The sequence below is a fragment of the Tasmannia lanceolata genome, unplaced genomic scaffold, assembly GCF_043159265.1.
Source record: "Tasmannia lanceolata isolate RefF3 unplaced genomic scaffold, GAP_Taslan_0.1 ptg000013l, whole genome shotgun sequence".
NCBI lineage: Eukaryota > Viridiplantae > Streptophyta > Magnoliopsida > Canellales > Winteraceae > Tasmannia > Tasmannia lanceolata.
In genome coordinates, this window is record NW_027518690.1 from 2,815,988 (window position 1) to 2,834,386 (window position 18,399).

The 18,399-nt window shown below is 37.5% G+C and overlaps 1 protein-coding gene across 1 annotated transcript; it reads left to right on the forward strand.

Moving 5' to 3' along the window:
- Window positions 1–641: 641 nt before the first annotated feature.
- Window positions 642–17,289, forward strand: LOC143889515 (Clathrin adaptor complexes medium subunit family protein). Its single transcript, XM_077393761.1, has 13 exons — window positions 642–801; window positions 3,924–4,018; window positions 5,050–5,253; window positions 7,242–7,358; window positions 7,655–7,783; window positions 8,573–8,699; window positions 12,976–13,079; window positions 13,480–13,584; window positions 14,291–14,385; window positions 14,852–14,939; window positions 15,115–15,175; window positions 15,290–15,363; window positions 16,878–17,289. Exons 1-13 carry the CDS (start codon window positions 744–746, stop codon window positions 16,974–16,976), a joined length of 1,356 nt encoding a protein of 451 aa, XP_077249876.1. The 5' UTR covers window positions 642–743; the 3' UTR covers window positions 16,977–17,289.
- Window positions 17,290–18,399: the final 1,110 nt, after the last annotated feature.

Here is an 18,399-nt window from a genome sequence, read left to right on the forward strand (position 1 = left end):
AGGATATTTTTTCATGATAAATCGGCGTCTCCAAGTGGGGTGAAAATCGCTAAAAATCAAAAAACAAAATCCATGAAACTAGTGTCTCTCTGGTGATGAGAAGTTGCTAAATATCGGGAAAAGGTCGATCAGATTTTTGAGCAGAGTTTTTTGTTTCCGAATTTTTAGCCACATCTCATCACTGGGGACACTAGCTTCCGGGATTTTGTTTCTTGTTTTTTAGCAACTTCACCCTCATCTCTACTTTGAGACACCGATTTATTATGAAAAAAAGAAATCATGGTAGCCAAATGTGCTCTTAGGAGTAAAAACAGAACATGGTATTCTCAAATAGAGAAATTATATGATGGGTGGCCATGCAAACACGTGAAGTTTAAGAAGTATGGTACGGCCCACTCCATATGATGATCCAAACCGTCCATTTGTTTGGCCACAACGTAAATAGATTGTGCCCGAAAAATCTTTTCCATAGGATGATCCCAACCTTCCGATCTATAGAAGATTCCGTAAATGATTCATTACCCAATTGACAGGTACTCTTTAGCATATAAGAGGTGGTTGTTTTAGAATACCTAGTATTATAGGTGGTTCTTTATAAAAACAGATAAAATTTACCTGGAGCGCAAATATAAGAAGGGAATAGAAGCAGAAAGTCGGAAGAAAAATATTGGAACCGAAATGCAGTGCATCAGATCTGAAATTAGTATTCCGACCCAAAAACTTTACTGGGTTTTCGATTAGTCATGATTTCGCAGTTCTTCGTGCTCTCACAGAGAGGCGATAATATCGTATTTCGCGACTGTAAGTATCTCTCTCTCTCTAATTCCTCAATGATTTGTTCTTCTTTTGCATGTGGGTTTTGAAGGGTTTTCTTCCTAGGGTTTCCCATTTATATGTTTGCTAAGATTTAGTAAATAAGTATATGTGAATGTTTCAGCATGCTACACCTTCATGGGTTTTTTAATTAGGTTCTGATCTCTCTCTCTCTCTCTCTCTCTCTCTCTCTCTCTCTCTCTCTCTCTCTCTCTCTCTCTCTCTCTCTCGGTCCGCAATCACATCAGCCTCTCGACCCACTTTGAGGGAAGGGTCATTCCTCCTTTGTGTGAAAAAAAAAAACAAAATTTTTAGGATTAATTTCTTCTCTCCTTTAAAAACAACTACCTGTATGTTTTTTTCTACCAAATAGTGATTACCTTGTAGATCCGTGGTATAAGTAGTCAATAGGGAGGAGACAAGCATTTGATTTACCTAGAATTTACTTTGTAGAATAGTGATAAGTAGTGTTTGGTTGCCAACCTCGTAGAGTAGTTGGAGGGGATGTCATTACCATTATAGAAAGAGAAGTGAGAGGGAAGAGAGAGAGAGAGAGAGAGAGAGAGAGAGAGAGAGAGAGAGAGAGAGAGTGAGAAAGCACCATTCTCCGAGCCAAATTCCACCTTTTTCTAAGAAATCTGGCTTGGAAGGTATAAATAGGGGACATGGATGCAACGTCACCAGACATACAATAATTACCTATGAAACTTGTCTAGTAGTCTCTAGGGATTTCGATGCTCTACATTGGCAGCCAAACAAGAGATTTTGCTGACGTGGCACCAATTCACCAAATGCAAAGCAAAACCCCTAAACTATCCTGCTTTTTGTGCAACCAAACTAAACACACCCTAAAACTCCTACCCAAGCCAATCTAGATACTGTAATCCTTATTCCTAACACTCATACCCATACCAAACAACTAGAAAGCTAAGCCCATAAATTACAATGGGGAATTGGTACAGTTGTAATTTGTCAGTCCGATCGGGGCATCCCTCATGAAGCATTTCTTCGTGTTTTTCTCTTTTAATGAAACACATTTGTGCAAAAAGAAAATACAAATGATGATGATGATCTCTGTTTAGAAACTTTAGTATGTTTCTCCCCGGTGATTTCCATGCTCAAGTCCAATATCCTCTCAAAACACACTGACATTTGCAAAATGAAGACAAAACCAATCAAACAATTGTTTCATATAGATCTGGCAATCCTTAAACTCTGCACCATGAATATGTCATAGATTCGAGCTCTTTAACATCATTGTGCATCAGTTTCTAGGACTACTGTCATAAGTCCTAACACATAGGATTAGATTGTTTTATTCTTGCAACATTCAACCGCCCTCCCTCTCTGGGAGTGGGTGTGGTTGAAAGTCATTACTTGTTGGATGTGCATCAGAAAGGTGACTTCACAAGTCTTACACGATTCTGGGGTCAATTATGACAGCCACTCTTGCAAGATCAATTTTATGCACAACTTCAATTCAAACACCCCATATGTAATTGTCATAGCATTAAAAAACCCATCGTCCAGGGACAATGCCCCTTGATTGGAGGTGACCGAATGAGTCATGAAAGATATGATGAGGTCCCACCGCTTTAGTGGTGTGTGGCAGTATAAGAACTCTTCCAAGTTCCAACAACTGTGTGAACTTGACCCCCATGGATATCCCCGAATTAAATCTTTCCCACCTCTTCATAATTGTGACATCGTTGATATTTTATACGCTTTTTCTACGAGGGTTTTGAATTTTAATATTTGCACATTAATATCTAATCAACATCTTGTGCTTCTGATATATTGTTGACAATAAATCCAGCAGTATGATATATACCTCTTCATATTATGGCTTTTTTTTTTTTTGAATAATAGCCAATTTCATTAAAATAGAAGACCGAGACGGTCACGTACAAAGAGGAGCAAAAAGAACAACAAGATGATAAAAGAACTAGAAAGCAAAACATCAAGGTGGAAGAGAATCGAATAGCGCCCATATCTTCCATAAATGCACCATCTCTAGCTAGAGCGTCAGTGACCGAATTGGCAGATCTACGCACATGGCGAAACACCCATGATGAAGAACTCGTCCAATCAAGAATCTCGTCAAAAAACCGATCAAGCCTCCAGGGATGAGTAGAAGAACCGTTAAGCCAGTGGATGACATTCAAGGAATCCCCTTCTACCACCACATTAAGTAGACAGTCTCTAGCTGTCAACTTAATTCCTTGATGGACCGATCGCACCTATGCCTTCAAGGAATCTGCCACCCCAATAGAACCCGCAGAGGCCCCATAAAACTGATCCCTTTTCATCTGTTAATAACCCATCCATACCATCTGGACCTGGATTCCCCAAGCTTGACCCATCAAAGTTAAGCTTCAAGAAACTGTGCTCAGGGGGAGCCCACCTCTTCATATTATGTCTTAAGAGTCTTTTTCTGCATTTTCCTTCAAAAGGACACCTTTGGGAAAAGTATGATGTTATATATATATATATAAGGAAAGTGAAGCTACACCGCCGGTGTAGCTAACTTAGCTACACCGCTGGCTTAAAATACAATGGGCCCACATTGTTTTGGTGATCCAAAAATTCATTTGATTGGCCCTCACATAGATAGGGTGTCCACCAAAAATCAGCTCCATAGGATCATCCCAACCCTACAATTTGTGGAGGCAAAAATGAACGTGTAAAAACCTTCACAAATTTGTCCATTTTTGCCTCCACAGTTTGAAGGGTTGGGATAATCCTATGGAGCTGATTTTTGGTGGACACCCTATCTATGTGAGGGCAATCAAATGAATGGTTTGGATCACCAAAACAATGTGGGCCCATTGTATTTTAAGCCGGCGGTGTAGCTAAGTTAGCTACACCGGCGGTGTAGCTTCACTTTCCTCTATATATATATATATATATATATATATATATATATATATATATATATATATATATTTGGTACAACTTGTTTTCTCATTTATAGAATTATCTCTTCACGTTTCAGTGCTTTAGCTGTCATTCTCTTTGCATTGGCAATTTCTATAGAATTTGATGGACTAGTGTAACTTTTGAGTAAATGTATTTATTACCTTCCAATCCTTTGGTTGTTAATAACACAGATCGTGGTGAAGTACAAAAAGGAAGTGCAGAAATATTTTTTCGCAAAGTAAAGTTTTGGCAAGGAGATGAAGGCGAGGAGGCACCACCTGTCTTTGTAGGTATTTGTTTACAGAAAACTGATTTGGCATTATGTTTATTTTACGCAATGTTTAAAACTTCATACTCAGACAAAAACTCTGCCAAGGTAAAATGGAGTCAATTTGGGCGAGTCAATACTTGATTGGGCCAAAAGAGGTTTTGATTGACTTACTTGGGTTGAAAGTCAAAACTGAGTCCGCTCATTGAGTTTCAAGCCATATTTTTATGTGTTTATGCATATTTGATGAGAGTTTTAGGTGTTCCCCTCATTTTGTGTTAGTGATTGGAGATGAAATTTCTTGCCAAAGTAAAATTACAAGCTATTTTAGGTTTGTTAATTCTAAATTTAAAGTTATTTTTTTAGATTAACAACACGAATCTCTCATTACCTATACTTGTAAGCCTTAAACATCAAATACTGTGCTTTAAGAAGTTCATGTATTTGGTAGATCAGTGTGATTTGGGAGTCTCTTGAACATTTTTTAAAATATGTATCGAGTGTATGCACTGGTATCATCTCAAAGAAAAAATCCATACTTGTGACAGTCTTTGCTTTTAATGCAGATTCTGAGTATGTTTTGCTGATATTTTATTTTGCTACCGTAAAATACTCTTAAGTTTGCCCCCTCCTCACACCCCTTCCTCCCTCCCCTGAAAAGTTGCTTTTCAGTTTAATAGCCCCGCCAACAGTGGTATATGCATTGGTTAACCATGATTACGGTTGCTTTTCAGTTTAATTTGTTCAAAAAAAAGGTGGATGGAACGAAACAATACTATCTGATATTTCACGAATACAAACCCATTACTATGTATCCTTGTAATCATGTTAGAAATATCACAGTAATTGGATAGTTGGATAAATTTATATATAACCTATTTTCTTATCAGCTATCACTTAGTGATAGTCTCTTCCATCCATTAGATACAAATTACCATTCACTATTAACTTCCAGTATTCTCTGGCGTTACTTGAATCAAATTGCATCTCTCTCTCTCTCTCTCCAAGCAATTTGCTGATGCTTTCTTCTGTTTCTGTCTGCCTCACAGAATGTGGATGGTGTAAACTATATACATGTGAAGGTTGCCGGGCTGTTATTTGTTGCAACCACAAGAGTTAATGTGTCACCTTCTCTTGTCTTGGAGCTCCTACAGAGGATTGCACGGATCATTAAAGATTACCTTGGGGTTCTAAACGAAGATTCATTAAGGAAGAACTTTGTGCTCGTATATGAGTTGCTAGATGAAGTCATTGTAAGTGTCCTCCGTTGCACATTATCATGTGAAACTGTACTGCTTGTCAGAAAGGGAAGTTGATGTGTTGAGGCTTACTATGAAGAACTTGTGCTCTTTCTTGTTAGGATGGTCTAATTATGATTAATGACTGTAGGTAACATATTAAAATTGTGAACCATCTTTCTTGAACTTAGTTTGTGGTTCCTAATATTGTTGCATTTTATCAATTTAATGTTATCTACTATAGCACTGGTTCAATCTTTGTCACATCTAAGATTCACTCAGCTCTGTATGCTTAAAGATGATTTTTCTTAGGGTAGCCATATTTCAACTTGTAATATCCATTTTTTCACCAATGTAACCCATATTACTTTATCTGTAAATGAGATTTTCATTTTGGCACTATTACATGGAAACATGATTTCCAAATTCGCCAATAGTTATGCATTCCTACAGTCAGCTAAAGAAGGCTAAAAAAAATGAAAAGAGATAAAATAACATTATGAAAAGGCTGAAAATGCCTTTAAATCATCATAAAAAAATGCCTTTTAATCTCGCAACAATGATACTAAATGTTTTTTAGAGATCTAGTTGATGTCATCCATAAATTCAGTTTAGACCATTGACAGTTGGCACTTCTTTCTTGAGTACAAAGCTAGATCCTATTGCCCATAAAAAAAGAAGAAGCTAGATCCTATGTTATGTTACACAAACATTTGGAAGTGCATTCAGTTTCCATTCTAAAGTTGGACAAAGCTAGATCCTATGTTATGTTATGTTTCAACCCATGTTGACTTCTTCAACATGCATATCTTTCCTTCATTGTTTGGAACCTTGAATTCCGGAGGAAGCGTTATGGACTTATTTTTGAAGTTTTCCATTCAAGAATGCATTCTTGACATCCAATTGGCACAAAAACCAAGGGAAATGTGCAACCAATGATAAAATAACCTGCATGAAATTCATCTTTGCTATATGAGTAAAGATTCTATGTTAATCCATTCCATAAGTCTGTTTGTAACCCTTATAAAAAGGTCTTCCTGGTATCACTCTGTCAAGCCATCTTCCTCGTGCTTTATGATAAAAACCTACTTGCAGTCCAAAAGTTACATTCTCCATTGCAATTTTTAATAGTAGATGTCCTCTATTAATATGTGGCTGCATAGAATTGTTTAACCATGCATCACCATCAAGTTCTTGCATTCATTCACACTTATCATAAAGTGGGTCATCTTCCTTTGGTTGCTTCACCCGGCCAGGTACCCGAGCTTCCCTCTACCACCAATGCACATTTTGGTCGCATGAGACCATTCAATGTAATTTGAGTCACCAAACTTCACTATAGTAACATGAACATGCATAGGATCACTATAGTTTTCAGCTTTAGGAGCATTATCCGGAGTCCTGGACACTTGGAAGTGGCTTTAGAATCACCAACAATCAACATCCTATGTTTTTGAAACCTTAGAACACCTTTAAACATCCCCTATATCAGTTTGGATTATTCTCTATGGCAATCACCTTGACCCATGCAAAAAGGAAAAGAAATCCTTTTTCCTAGGCAAAGGGGCAAAAAGTGTAGGGAGCAGATCCCATCACTTTCAGATAATATGGTATATCACTATATCAACCAAAACCATGCGGCTCTTCACCAATACCATCTATGCGTATACTCTGTGTCGTAGATATTATTGCTTTCTTTCACTATCAATAATTTATGAACTCCCGAGTGTTGATCTTAAGTATTTTCATAGTTTTGAGCACCAAACTACGATGCTTTTCATTCCTTGTTAATGTTTTAGAATGTAATATTCCTGTGAATTTCATTAATGACCTTGTTAATCTAAGTTAGTTACTTGTTAGTGTTTTAGGATAGTTTTGAGCACTGCGCTAGGATGGTTTTCATTATTTGTTAATGTTTTAGTATGTAATCTGCCTGTGAATTTCATTAACTACCTTATCTATTTGCAATCTCATTTATCAGATAATCTATTATCTCTCTTCAGGACTTTGGTTATCCACAAACAACATCTACTGAAGTGTTGAAGTCATACGTATTTAATGAACCAATTGTGGTTGATGCTGCACGTCTCCCACCCCTTGGTCCTGCTGCCATGTTTATGGTATCATTAGCTTATTTGGTCATTGTACACTTAATCATATAATTTATTAGGTTTTGCACCCGTTAAGGTGCATTGGGAATATATTTTCAAACTTTTTTCCAACGAAAAAGTCATAAAATGTTTAGAAAAATCTCAAAACATATGTAAAAACATGTTCACAATGCACCTTAAGGGCACTCGTTAGCATAACCCTAATTTTTTTCGTTCTTAAGAAGCTTCTTGTTTCAATGACATCTAAATTTATTGTCTCACTTTAATCAATGTAATGATTGACTGCCTTTACTTGCATTCTGCAGCAAGGATCCAAGCGAATGCCTGGTACAGCTGTTACAAAATCTGTTGTTGCCAACGAACCGGGGGGAAGGAAGAGAGAGGAGATATTTGTTGATATAATTGAGAAAATAAGTGTTACATTCAGCTCTAGTGTGAGTACTTGTGTGATATATATGCCTTCATTTTTTTATCACATCACCACTGGGACTACGTGTATTTTCTTGTACTTTTTTATCGCTTTTCCTCCGTAATGAATCTCCAATTGCATCTTTTCAATGCATTCTAGTATTGGACCTCAACTTTGTACTTTGTCATATTTATTAAATGCATCTTTGCATTTGTTTTTGAAGCCTAGCTAAAAGTTCCAAAGTGGTTTCCATGCTCAATGAAAAGTACCCCCCCAGCGGGCAGTGGCCTACCACATAAAAAAATTTGTTTTGGAAAGAGATAAATTTCCCATGCTTATCCATTATATTCTTGTAGCAACTTGATTTATGTATTGAATGAAACCTTCATTTTCGATTTCTATTGAAAAATTGGATATTTCAGCTCGGACCATGTGACAATAACGGCTTTATAAATATCCTTCTTGAAGCCTTGTGGGTTAATCTCTCCACTTCTCCAGTTCATTTCTGATTTTTCATTTTTCTAAGAACTTATTCCATTAATACACAGTACACACCTATTTTTTTTTTTAAAAAATTGTATGCCTTTTACCATTAAAATAAAATAAAATAAAATAAAAATACACAGCTATTGTGTGCTCGTTCTTCCTACACTGTATTCTAGATTTTCTTTGTCTGTGCATGAAACTGCATAGTTTCCATAATGCCTTTGGTTCTTTAATATAAATCTGTTTATGTAATTGAATTTTTTATGCCATCCTTTTCTCAATTTCCTATTTCAAGTCATATTGGTATAAACTAATGTTAGATCAACAGGGTTACTTACTCACTTCTGAGATTGATGGGACCATTCAAATGAAAAGTTATCTTACTGGCAGCCCAGAAATCCGTCTAGCCCTTAATGAGGACCTGAGCATCGGTAGAGGCGGGCGTTCTGTCTATGGTATTTCTCTGGGTTTACTTGGTTGTGGTCATGAACATTACTATGATCATCATCTGTTTACCCTTGTTCAGTAGTCTTCTGAGAATGCATATATATCATCCTCTCTCATCACTAGTTGGCATTTTGAAATTGCTATAATCACTTCTGCTTATGAGTGCTCAATTCACTGTTGAATGGTTGTTTTAGTTTTCAAGTTTCTATAGTTATATGTACTTATAAATTTAATATTTTGCAAGTGTACATATCTTCTGGGGTGTGCGCGCGCGCGCCAATTTATGCTTTTCTGTGCAGATAGGGTCTTTTTCTTTGAATGGTGAACTCGAATCTGCTCGAAGATCTCGAAATGATCTTCCAGTTTATGCTTTTCTGTGCAGATAGGGTCTTTTTCTTTGAATGGTGAACTCGAATCTGCTCGAAGATCTCAAAATGATCTTCCAGTTCCGGGGATAATTCACAAAACTCTGTTTCCAAAAAATATATTAAAGAAAGAAGGAAAATACAATGCCCCCACAACCTAGAGAGACTAGAATAGGGGGGGAGTGAACAAGAGAAAATTCAGAAATACACCACCCTTCAAGGGGGGAGAAGATCAAAGAACTGAAGCCCCTCCCTAGCAACACCATCCCTTGCCAGTCTATCGGTCTCTGAGTTAGCCGATCTTCTCACATGCTGGAAGGCTATGGATGACTCCTCCACACAATTTTGGAACTTATCAAACTAGTGCGCAAACTTCCATGGGATCGGGTCATAGGTGTGCAACTTGGGTTGGGTTCAACCTGATTTTTGGTCGGGTCGGGTTGGCATTTCTTCGGGTTGGGTTGGTATGGGTTAGGATTGGGAAAAGCCAACCCGATTTAATTTCGGGTTGGGTTAGGGTTGAGGCCTTGGGGAACCCGACCCAAGCCTGGCCTTTGTCCTCTGAATTTATCATGATGTCTTAGTGTTATGTTTTATTTTTCGTATTTTTCTGTTGGACCCTAGGTTAACCTGAACCCAACCCGACCCGATTTGGAAAAAATCAGGTTAGACGGGTTGGGTTTGGGTTGACCATCCTCGACCCGAGGCACGGGTTGGGTCGGGTTTGGGTTAAGGGAATGCTATCTCGGGTTGGGCTAGGGTTTGCCTCAACCTGATCCAACCGGACCTGAGTTGCATCCCTATCGGGTGACTTCCCGTCAACCATCTAATGGCATTGAGAGATTCACCCTCAACTAAAAGATTATCACATTGGCTCTGCTCTAGACTCCTTAGCTCCTTCTCTAACTTCCATCTCATTAGAGTCTACTATCCCGATAGGCCTTGAAAAGGCCCAAGATGTTGTTCCTGCTCATCCCTTAGTAAGCCACATATACATGTGAAGTTGAGCTTTCTCCACCCCGGACCCGACGACGCCCAATCTGGGGATGGGCTTTCGATATGGTCATTACTGTTGCAAATCTCTCTCGAGCCGTTATCATAGGTCATAGGCCGATGTAAATTTGAAACGAGGAGGGCTTTTCAGCGTCGAGGTAAATATGAAATAAGATATGGTCTTTTACTGCTTGAATTAGCCACATGTGCCAACCATAGTTTAGGATTTTGTTGATGAACCATTATCTTTTAAAAATATATTTTTAATGATAAGTGTTGCTTGTGAAACTCTTATCCTTGTAGATAGTTGTCAAATTGCAATTATTTTTATGCCCACGCCAGGACATTTGCGTAGTCTCCTTCGACGATTAATGGTGTGCGTGGCTCTTTCACATACCCTCGCAAGCTCCAAAGGAGGGCTTTCACCTCTGCCCTAAGTTATCAATTCCGTTTCGTTCGCTGTGTTGTTTTGGCGACTGGAATGGAACATTTTGGTGTTTCGTCCGTTCCGTTCCGTATTTAGTTCGAAACTTTTTGTTCCGCTACGATGAAGGAATTTTTTTTTAAATAGTTAAAAATATGAAAAAAAATCCAAAAAAATCTGAAATTGTTAAAAAGATATAAGAAACAATTAAATGAGCCAAATATGTAAAATATGCAACATTTACTTTCTCCACTCCAAAAAAAAATCCAACATTTTCTTAAAGGAAAAACACTATCAGCTGAAATGCGTGTGTTGACAAGTGCCTGACAGGATGAAAATTTTTTAGAGACCAAATTATGAGATTTTTTACTTGAATTTCGTTTGGGATTTAATAATGTTTGGATATATAGAATTTATGAATTTTTAAAATTGAAAAAATACCCCATCGTTTGGAAGTTAAGATTTTGACCCGACCCGTTTTTTCGAATTTTGTACTAGAATTGGAAAGCTGACTTTTTATCCTTTTAGATTTGGGTCTTGAAACTATTTTTAATAGATCCTAATGGGGGATATTCCCTTTTTGACATGTAAATCTTACGAAGAGAGGAGAACTAAGAAGAGGAAACAACAAGAGATGAAAAACAAAAAAAGTGGGGAATTCCGCCCGTTTCATCCATAATTCCGACCAAAATGACCGAAGCGCTAACTGGAATAGAATTTATGGCCGTTCCGTCCCGGAACGAAAATTTTCATCCATTCGGAACGGAACGGAATTGATAACTTAGCTTCTGCCTCATTGAAGTCGCTCACCCCAAACAGTTCAAGAAAAGAGTGTGACCATTATTGTCACTAAATATTCCAAATCCGGCTCACCCTGGGTTGCCTTTTGAGCTTCTATTGGAATTGAACTTTACCCACCCAAGAGGGGACATGCGCAATTTTGGGATAATTTTAATCATAGTCTTCCTTTCCCATATGACTGCCAGTAGGGGCTTAGGATCCGTTATTTTGTCCGAGTTTTTCCTTAGGCAGTGGTTTGTGCGAATTTTTTGTTGCATCGGAGTAGCAGAAGCAATCTCTGCATTTCGGTTTCGGTGTAAATTTCGGTGGAAATCTTGTGAAATCACTGAAAAGTATGAAAATATATGCAAATGATGAAACTTTTTAATCTTTTAAAAACAATATGCAAATGATGAAATTTTGAAGATGAAACTTTGGTGAATGCTAGAATAAGCACAAATACATACTTAGAAATCAACACATAAGGAACAATACCATCCATAATGGCTTAATCACATCGAACGCCTAGTGACATGCCTTGTCGCGCTTGTCTAGAACAGTTAAGTCAATAAAGTACAATGTAATGAAGTATAAGAAAGTACAATGACTAGTCCCTCCTCTAAGGACCCAACTCTATGTCAACACCACAAAGTGACGGCTTATTATTTGTCCCATGCCGATGTGGCATCCCATGCATAAGGTATGGGTTACCTTGTTGTGCAGTTCAATGATGTTGCCTACTAAATATTATTCTCTACATTAGTGAAATGAAACGAAATGTAAATAATAACATCTTCCATTTTTTTTGTCATTCTAACCATTTTGGTTGAATTTCTAGAAATTTGGTTGGATTTTGGGAATTTCGATCAAATTTCGGTCGAATTTCAGGAATTTCGGGGAAATAATGACGATGCAAAAGGAAATCATGTAAATTTCGTTTCGGTGGAGATGGAAATGGAAACTTTTATGTAATGTCGGAAATTTTGAGGAAATTTAAAATCATATTCTTAAGGAAATGGAAAGGAATATTCTACGGTGCCGTGTCAACACTAGAGCAATGTCCAGATGGAGTCAGCCTTCCCAAAACACTTTAAAAATGTACTTCAATGGAAGTTGGACAGGAAACTCGGGCCCCCGTGGGCCTATGTAGGGTGTTTAGGAACTCGAAGGCAGTGATTATCAGGGCCTTTTCTGCCCCAGCAGGAGGATCCAATGAAAATGAAACGGTGCTATTGGCGTTGCTGGTGGGTTTTAGCTTCTTCAAGCACTGCAGAGATTGCTTCTGCTCCTCTTTTTTACTATTTCGGATCCGTTATTTTATCTGAGTTTTTCTTTAGGCAGCGGTTTGTGCGATATTTTCGTTCTCATCTGGTAGAGAAGGCATGGATTGGTTTTATTTGTCTATGGGTGTTTGAAAACAGGTGTAGACCATAGTTTCGTCCATCTTTTTGCTGTTGTTGCTGGTTAGATATGGGTCTTCTCTGTTGGGATGTTTTTTTTTGTTTTGTGTGTGGGTGTGGGCGGGCCGGCCTGCCGGCCGGTTATTCTACTGGACCTATTTCTTCTTGGGACAGCTCGATCCTTACGCATGTACATTATGTTTCTATCTGTGTGAAATGCTTAGCTCATCTTTGTCTGTTTATAGAAGGACCGCGGTAGGTAATTTAAGTTCATGTTACATTCAAACTGTCCATTATCTCATAGAGATGTTTCCTGCAACAGATTACAGCAGCTCTGCTGGAGCAGGGGCTGTGGTACTAGATGATTGTAATTTCCATGAATCTGTCCACCTTGACAGTTTTGACATGGACCACACTTTGACATTGGTGAGTGGAAATTTATTATTATTTGAGATTATAACCCATAGTGTCAACTGTTGAAATTGCGTTTTAACTTTTTTTTATGAAAGGCGATGCTTTTTTTTTTTAAAGTTGGTTAGTACAAAGGTTTTAAATGTCGGTTCCGGTGTAGGTTTTGGCCAAAATCTAGTAAATTTTCAGAAATTAATTTCGGTATTTTACAAGATTGCAGTGGAAATTTCGGCCAAAATTTTGGTTATTTTGGCAATTTTGGTTGAAATCTTTGAAATTTAGGCAATTTCAGATTCAGTTACCTTTGGTGTCGGTCCTGGCCGAAATTTCGGCCCGAAATTTAAACCATGGTTAGTACTTAGTACTGTTTCCCTGTTTGCAGTTACATTGACATTTTATCCCTGCTTTTTCACAGGTACCCTCAGATGGAGAATTTTCTGTTATGAACTATCGCATGACACAGGAATTCAAGCCTCCTTTTCGTATTAATGCATTGATTGAAGAAGCTGGAGCATTTAAGGTGCATGCTATCTGATTTCTTCATATTTTTCATGCTTGGGCAACTCTTGTTAATTTGAGTAGTAAAATTTGGTTTATCCGTGATGCAGGACAATACGTAAACGAGGGAAAATCCTACACTCCTAATGGGATAATGGGTTCTAGGGCTAAAGACACCTACTTGTTAACTAGGGTTGATTTAAGGCAGAATTAATTGGCGGACAGAAGCAATATTGCGGCTTAAATTTTGTATTAAATAATGAGAAAGAACACAATTAGCATGAAATAAACCTTAAACAAATTAGTCGACAGTTAAAGGGTCCTTCGGGGAACTAGTTTTGGGCAAAGGCTAAAACGGGGTTTTAAACGTGCGACCAAGTAGAATAATTAAAACAGTACCAAAACCTTATTTTGATGAGAAATCAGCAATAATCCAATGAAAAAACAGTAATAAATTTCTGCAGCAACAAAACAGGGTCAAATCGGTCCAATTTAGGCCAAAAGGGTATTTTGGTAATTTGGACAGATCTGGAAATTCTGTGTAAACTGCTGTGGGTTGAAAGATAATAGGTTTAAATGATGAAATAAATCAGATTTTCAGGTTATTTTCAGGTTTAGGGGGCTGCTACATTGGCTGATTACGCTTTCAATCTCCAAAAAGCAGTAATGAAATTTGGTTTATCATTTCAACTGGTATTAATTGTTTGTACTTTCCTATGGTTTTATAGGCAGAAGTGATTCTGAAAATACGTGCTGACTTCCCCTCAACGGTCTCTGCAAACACTATTTCAGTAAATATGCCATTACCGACATATACAACAAGGTACTCTTTCTTTTTCCCTTTCATAATTTTTTTTTTCAAAGGTTCAAATGCTACTGTAGTTATACCTGTTAAGGTTAAATGGAAATTGTTTGATGCATTATGATATTACATCATTTTGGCGTCATTAATTTTCTAGTTCCTCTTACCATTAATACTCTAGTTCATCTGGATGTTCCTGCAATCTCCAGGCATGCAATGCATGTACTCTGAATTTCGATAGTTCCATATGTTCCAAGTAGATTCCTTCAATCTCACAGTTTCACACATCCATAGCTCGAGACGGTCATCTTTTTTTATTTCTTCTCTTGGAAACACTGAAAAATTTTAATTACTTGATTTCATATTTCTTTTTGATTGATTTTGCTCTTCTGTTGATGTGTATGAGTAATGACTTTCCTGGCATAGTATATTGAAGTTTCTTTAGCCGAATTTCTGATTAATGTTTTCCTTTGTCAATTTTCCACAGGGTTAGTTTTGAATTGGAACCTGGAGCAGTGGGAAACACAACTGATTTCAAGGAAACAAACAAAAAACTTGAATGGGGATTAAAAAAGGCAAACTTTTCTTACCTTATTTGGACGTTTCTTCATTTATCGCAACCAAGTGGTTAACCTGTTGGCGAATTTCAAATGCAACTTGTTTATGTTTATCTGCTATTTTTTTTTTTTTCCTTCTGTGAAGACCTCTTGTCCTTTCATATACTAAATTACTACCCGTGACATATTTCAGATCGTTGGTGGATCTGAACATACTCTACGTGCGAAGCTTACATTTTCACAGGAATCACATGGTATGGCTTAAGTTCCAGCCCGTCTAATAATGAATCTGTTACAAAAGCTTTCTTGTCTTATTATGTACGTTGTGATTAAATTTGGTCTGATATTCTTTCAATTTGTTGTATCAGCAAATATTGCAAGGGAAGCCGGACCTGTGAGCATGACTTTCACAATACCAATGTACAATGCTTCAAGGCTTCAGGTGAACTAGTCCTTGAATTTCTTTCTCCGTTTATCTTTTAATATTCATTATTAGCTTACACTAAGAGTAATTTTTCTTCTTTGCACTGTTGTAAACCATTCATCAGTTGGATCAGTGGTAATTGTAGCAAAAACGCACACTTAATACTCGTCCTTGAACTGTATAGAACTCGATTCCTTTCTTTCTTTAGAGATATCTTATCTAAGCTTTGTAGTTTGTATATGTGGTCTTAGTTCTCTACATAGGGGCACACAATATTTCAAATTTCAATTAGTGGCGGTAATACGGTAAGCATGTTTCCTTGATGATAATAGTTGGGAATGTTTTCTGGCATCTCTTAAGCCACCAGGTGCTTCCAAATTCATTTATTAAGCAGTGTGTCAGTTCCATAGTGCCAGTGTACTCGTGATACTTGGCCCTTATAGGTGTTTGTATTAACATTTGTCACTTGACAACTGTATTCTTTTAGTCACATAAGATGGAAGTGGCTACTAGCAAGATATGGACGTTTCATAATAGTCCCTAACTGCCCTATATATTGTGCCGCGTGAATAACCTCATTTTTTTACAAGAATATCTCTATTCTTTTGATAAAGTGACGAACTTTGATACACGTGGCAAAATTAAGGTGGCCATTTGAGACAATCTTAAAACATTCGTTCTATTGAAATAGTGGTAACTAATCATGCAATTGGTTCCTCCGGTCCGGTCCTCCCTATGTATCAAAACAAGTGTTTTCTCCTTGCTCATATTCTATGAGCTAACTAATCCATCAAATCCCAGGAAACTATAAGCTATCAGAGTGGCAAAATTAAGGTCCTTCTCGGGATTTGACTTTTTTTTTGGAAAGTGACAATTTATTAACATAAAAACGATTACAGAACAGGGGACAAGTTGTCCCCAATGTAATCAGGGATAAACCCCATCAGAGATGCAACAATCCATTAGAAACCAGTTACAAATACCACCACAAGTTGAGGCTAGACAATCCATTCCTCTTCAGGTGCAATATGGACGCACATTGACTCCAGCCCAACACCATCTTTTGCCAACCCATCAGTCAATTCAGTGGCTGATCTTCTGCGATGATTAATGATGTGATTGGTGACCCGAACCAGATCCCTTTTCTCTGAAATGCACTGCTGTTGCAGGAGATTCTTCGCGGGATTAGACTTGCGAAACCCATTCTATGCATAAAATCCTATGCAAATTTGACAGATGTCTGCCAGCATCTGTGGATTGCTCAAAATACCCGTTATCATATAAATGCCTCAGGGCCTTTATGTTGAACATAAACATGAAGGACCCAAATTGATTTAAGTACTTCGATAACAATTGCATATCTATGAATCAATGCTTGTGCAGTTCTATCTGATTAGGTGTGCTTTCTTCTTCTTCTTTCCTTTCTTGCTAACATGTGTACATGATGCAGCTATTGGTTTTGAACTCTTGGCTATGACAATTTATTATCGACAGAAATCTCATTTAGATGCCCAAATTTCCTTTGGATGCAGGTAAGATACTTGCAAATAGCGAAGAAATCCAAGACATACAATCCATATCGATGGGTGAGATACGTCACGCAAGCAAATTCTTATGTTGCGCGGTTGTGATGGGTGTGTTACATTTCACAAGCAATTTCTTATGTTGCGCGGCTATGAGAAACTCGGAACTATACAAAACTTTTGTTATTCCGTCGCTGTTTGTTTGCACCAGTAGCATGAAACCCCTATTTTCAAGATAGAATACTATTGTTCCTTTTACGAATTGGTATTGTTGTTGGGTAATCTTTATTTAAAACTATGTGATGGAAAATGCCAATATTGTCGATGAACTTAGTTCAACTCTTGTACTGGCATGGCCTGCTCAAAGGTTTGAATCTTCGTAGCCATTTTTATAGTAAAACATGAGCATTATCTTGGGCCCTGTTTGGATAGCAGGATTTTTTTGGAAAATTTTAGAAAGAAAAATTTCTCCAAATTTTCATGCTTTTCCATTGTTGGAGCGCACATGAAAAAACAGTGACTTGAACCACCACAGTTGAAGTTTTATTGACAAGCAGGGACATATAAGGGCACATTTGGAGATCCACAAGATTTAGATTTGGATTTCTCGCATTTAGCAGTCGAGATTTGGATCTGGATAAAATCGTTAAATTTCCAATTCTGCTACAACAGTGAAAAGAAATCTGATTTACAAAACATTTGGATTTGGATTTGAGTTTTGGATACACAAAACACATCAATCATCCTCATGTCATGTTGTATGAGAGAGAGAGGGGGATTTCGAAATAATGTCTTGCAGAACAGATTTGTAAATCATATCTTTTTTCACTGTTGTAGCTGATTTGGAAGTTGATCGAGATCCAAATCTCAACTGCAAGATGTGAGAAATCCAAATCTAAATCTTGTGGGTATCTAAATCTCCTTTTCAAAGCCTTCCTATCTCTACCGAGACCAAGAGAAAGACCTTCTCTAATTCATCATAAGATATTTTCTTTAGATTTTGTAGATTATTTTCTCCTAGTTTCGTCCATGTTCATAGATGATCGAATGGACAGAAGTCTCTCACTCTCCTAGTCAAACTAAGAAACTTGATAGGGACACTTAACTCACTCAGGAATCTACAACAAGAGAAAACTCAACCATCCTCTCTTTACTTGTGTCCTATCTAAACGAGGAAATTATAAGAAAATCCCACTCATTCTCGAAATAGGGTGGGCCTACTCAATTCTTGGGAAACGAGCCAAAATCCCAATAGTATCCTATTTGATTAACCCTTGTAAAACTTCATATTCCTAAGTTCCACGAATTTTCATCTTTGTGGGTTTGTTTATTACAATGACAGATTATGAGTTTCATGAGGTTGGTGATCTTGGTGGTTGAACAAAGACCTCCACTGACAAATGGAGGTGACCATTTCCATAATGTGGACAGAACGAGGCCGCCTCGAACAATTTTCGGTGGAGTTCCAATTGGGTCTCCTCGCATAATGTGAAGTGTGAACAGAACAAGGCCTCCTCGTAATTGATCCAGA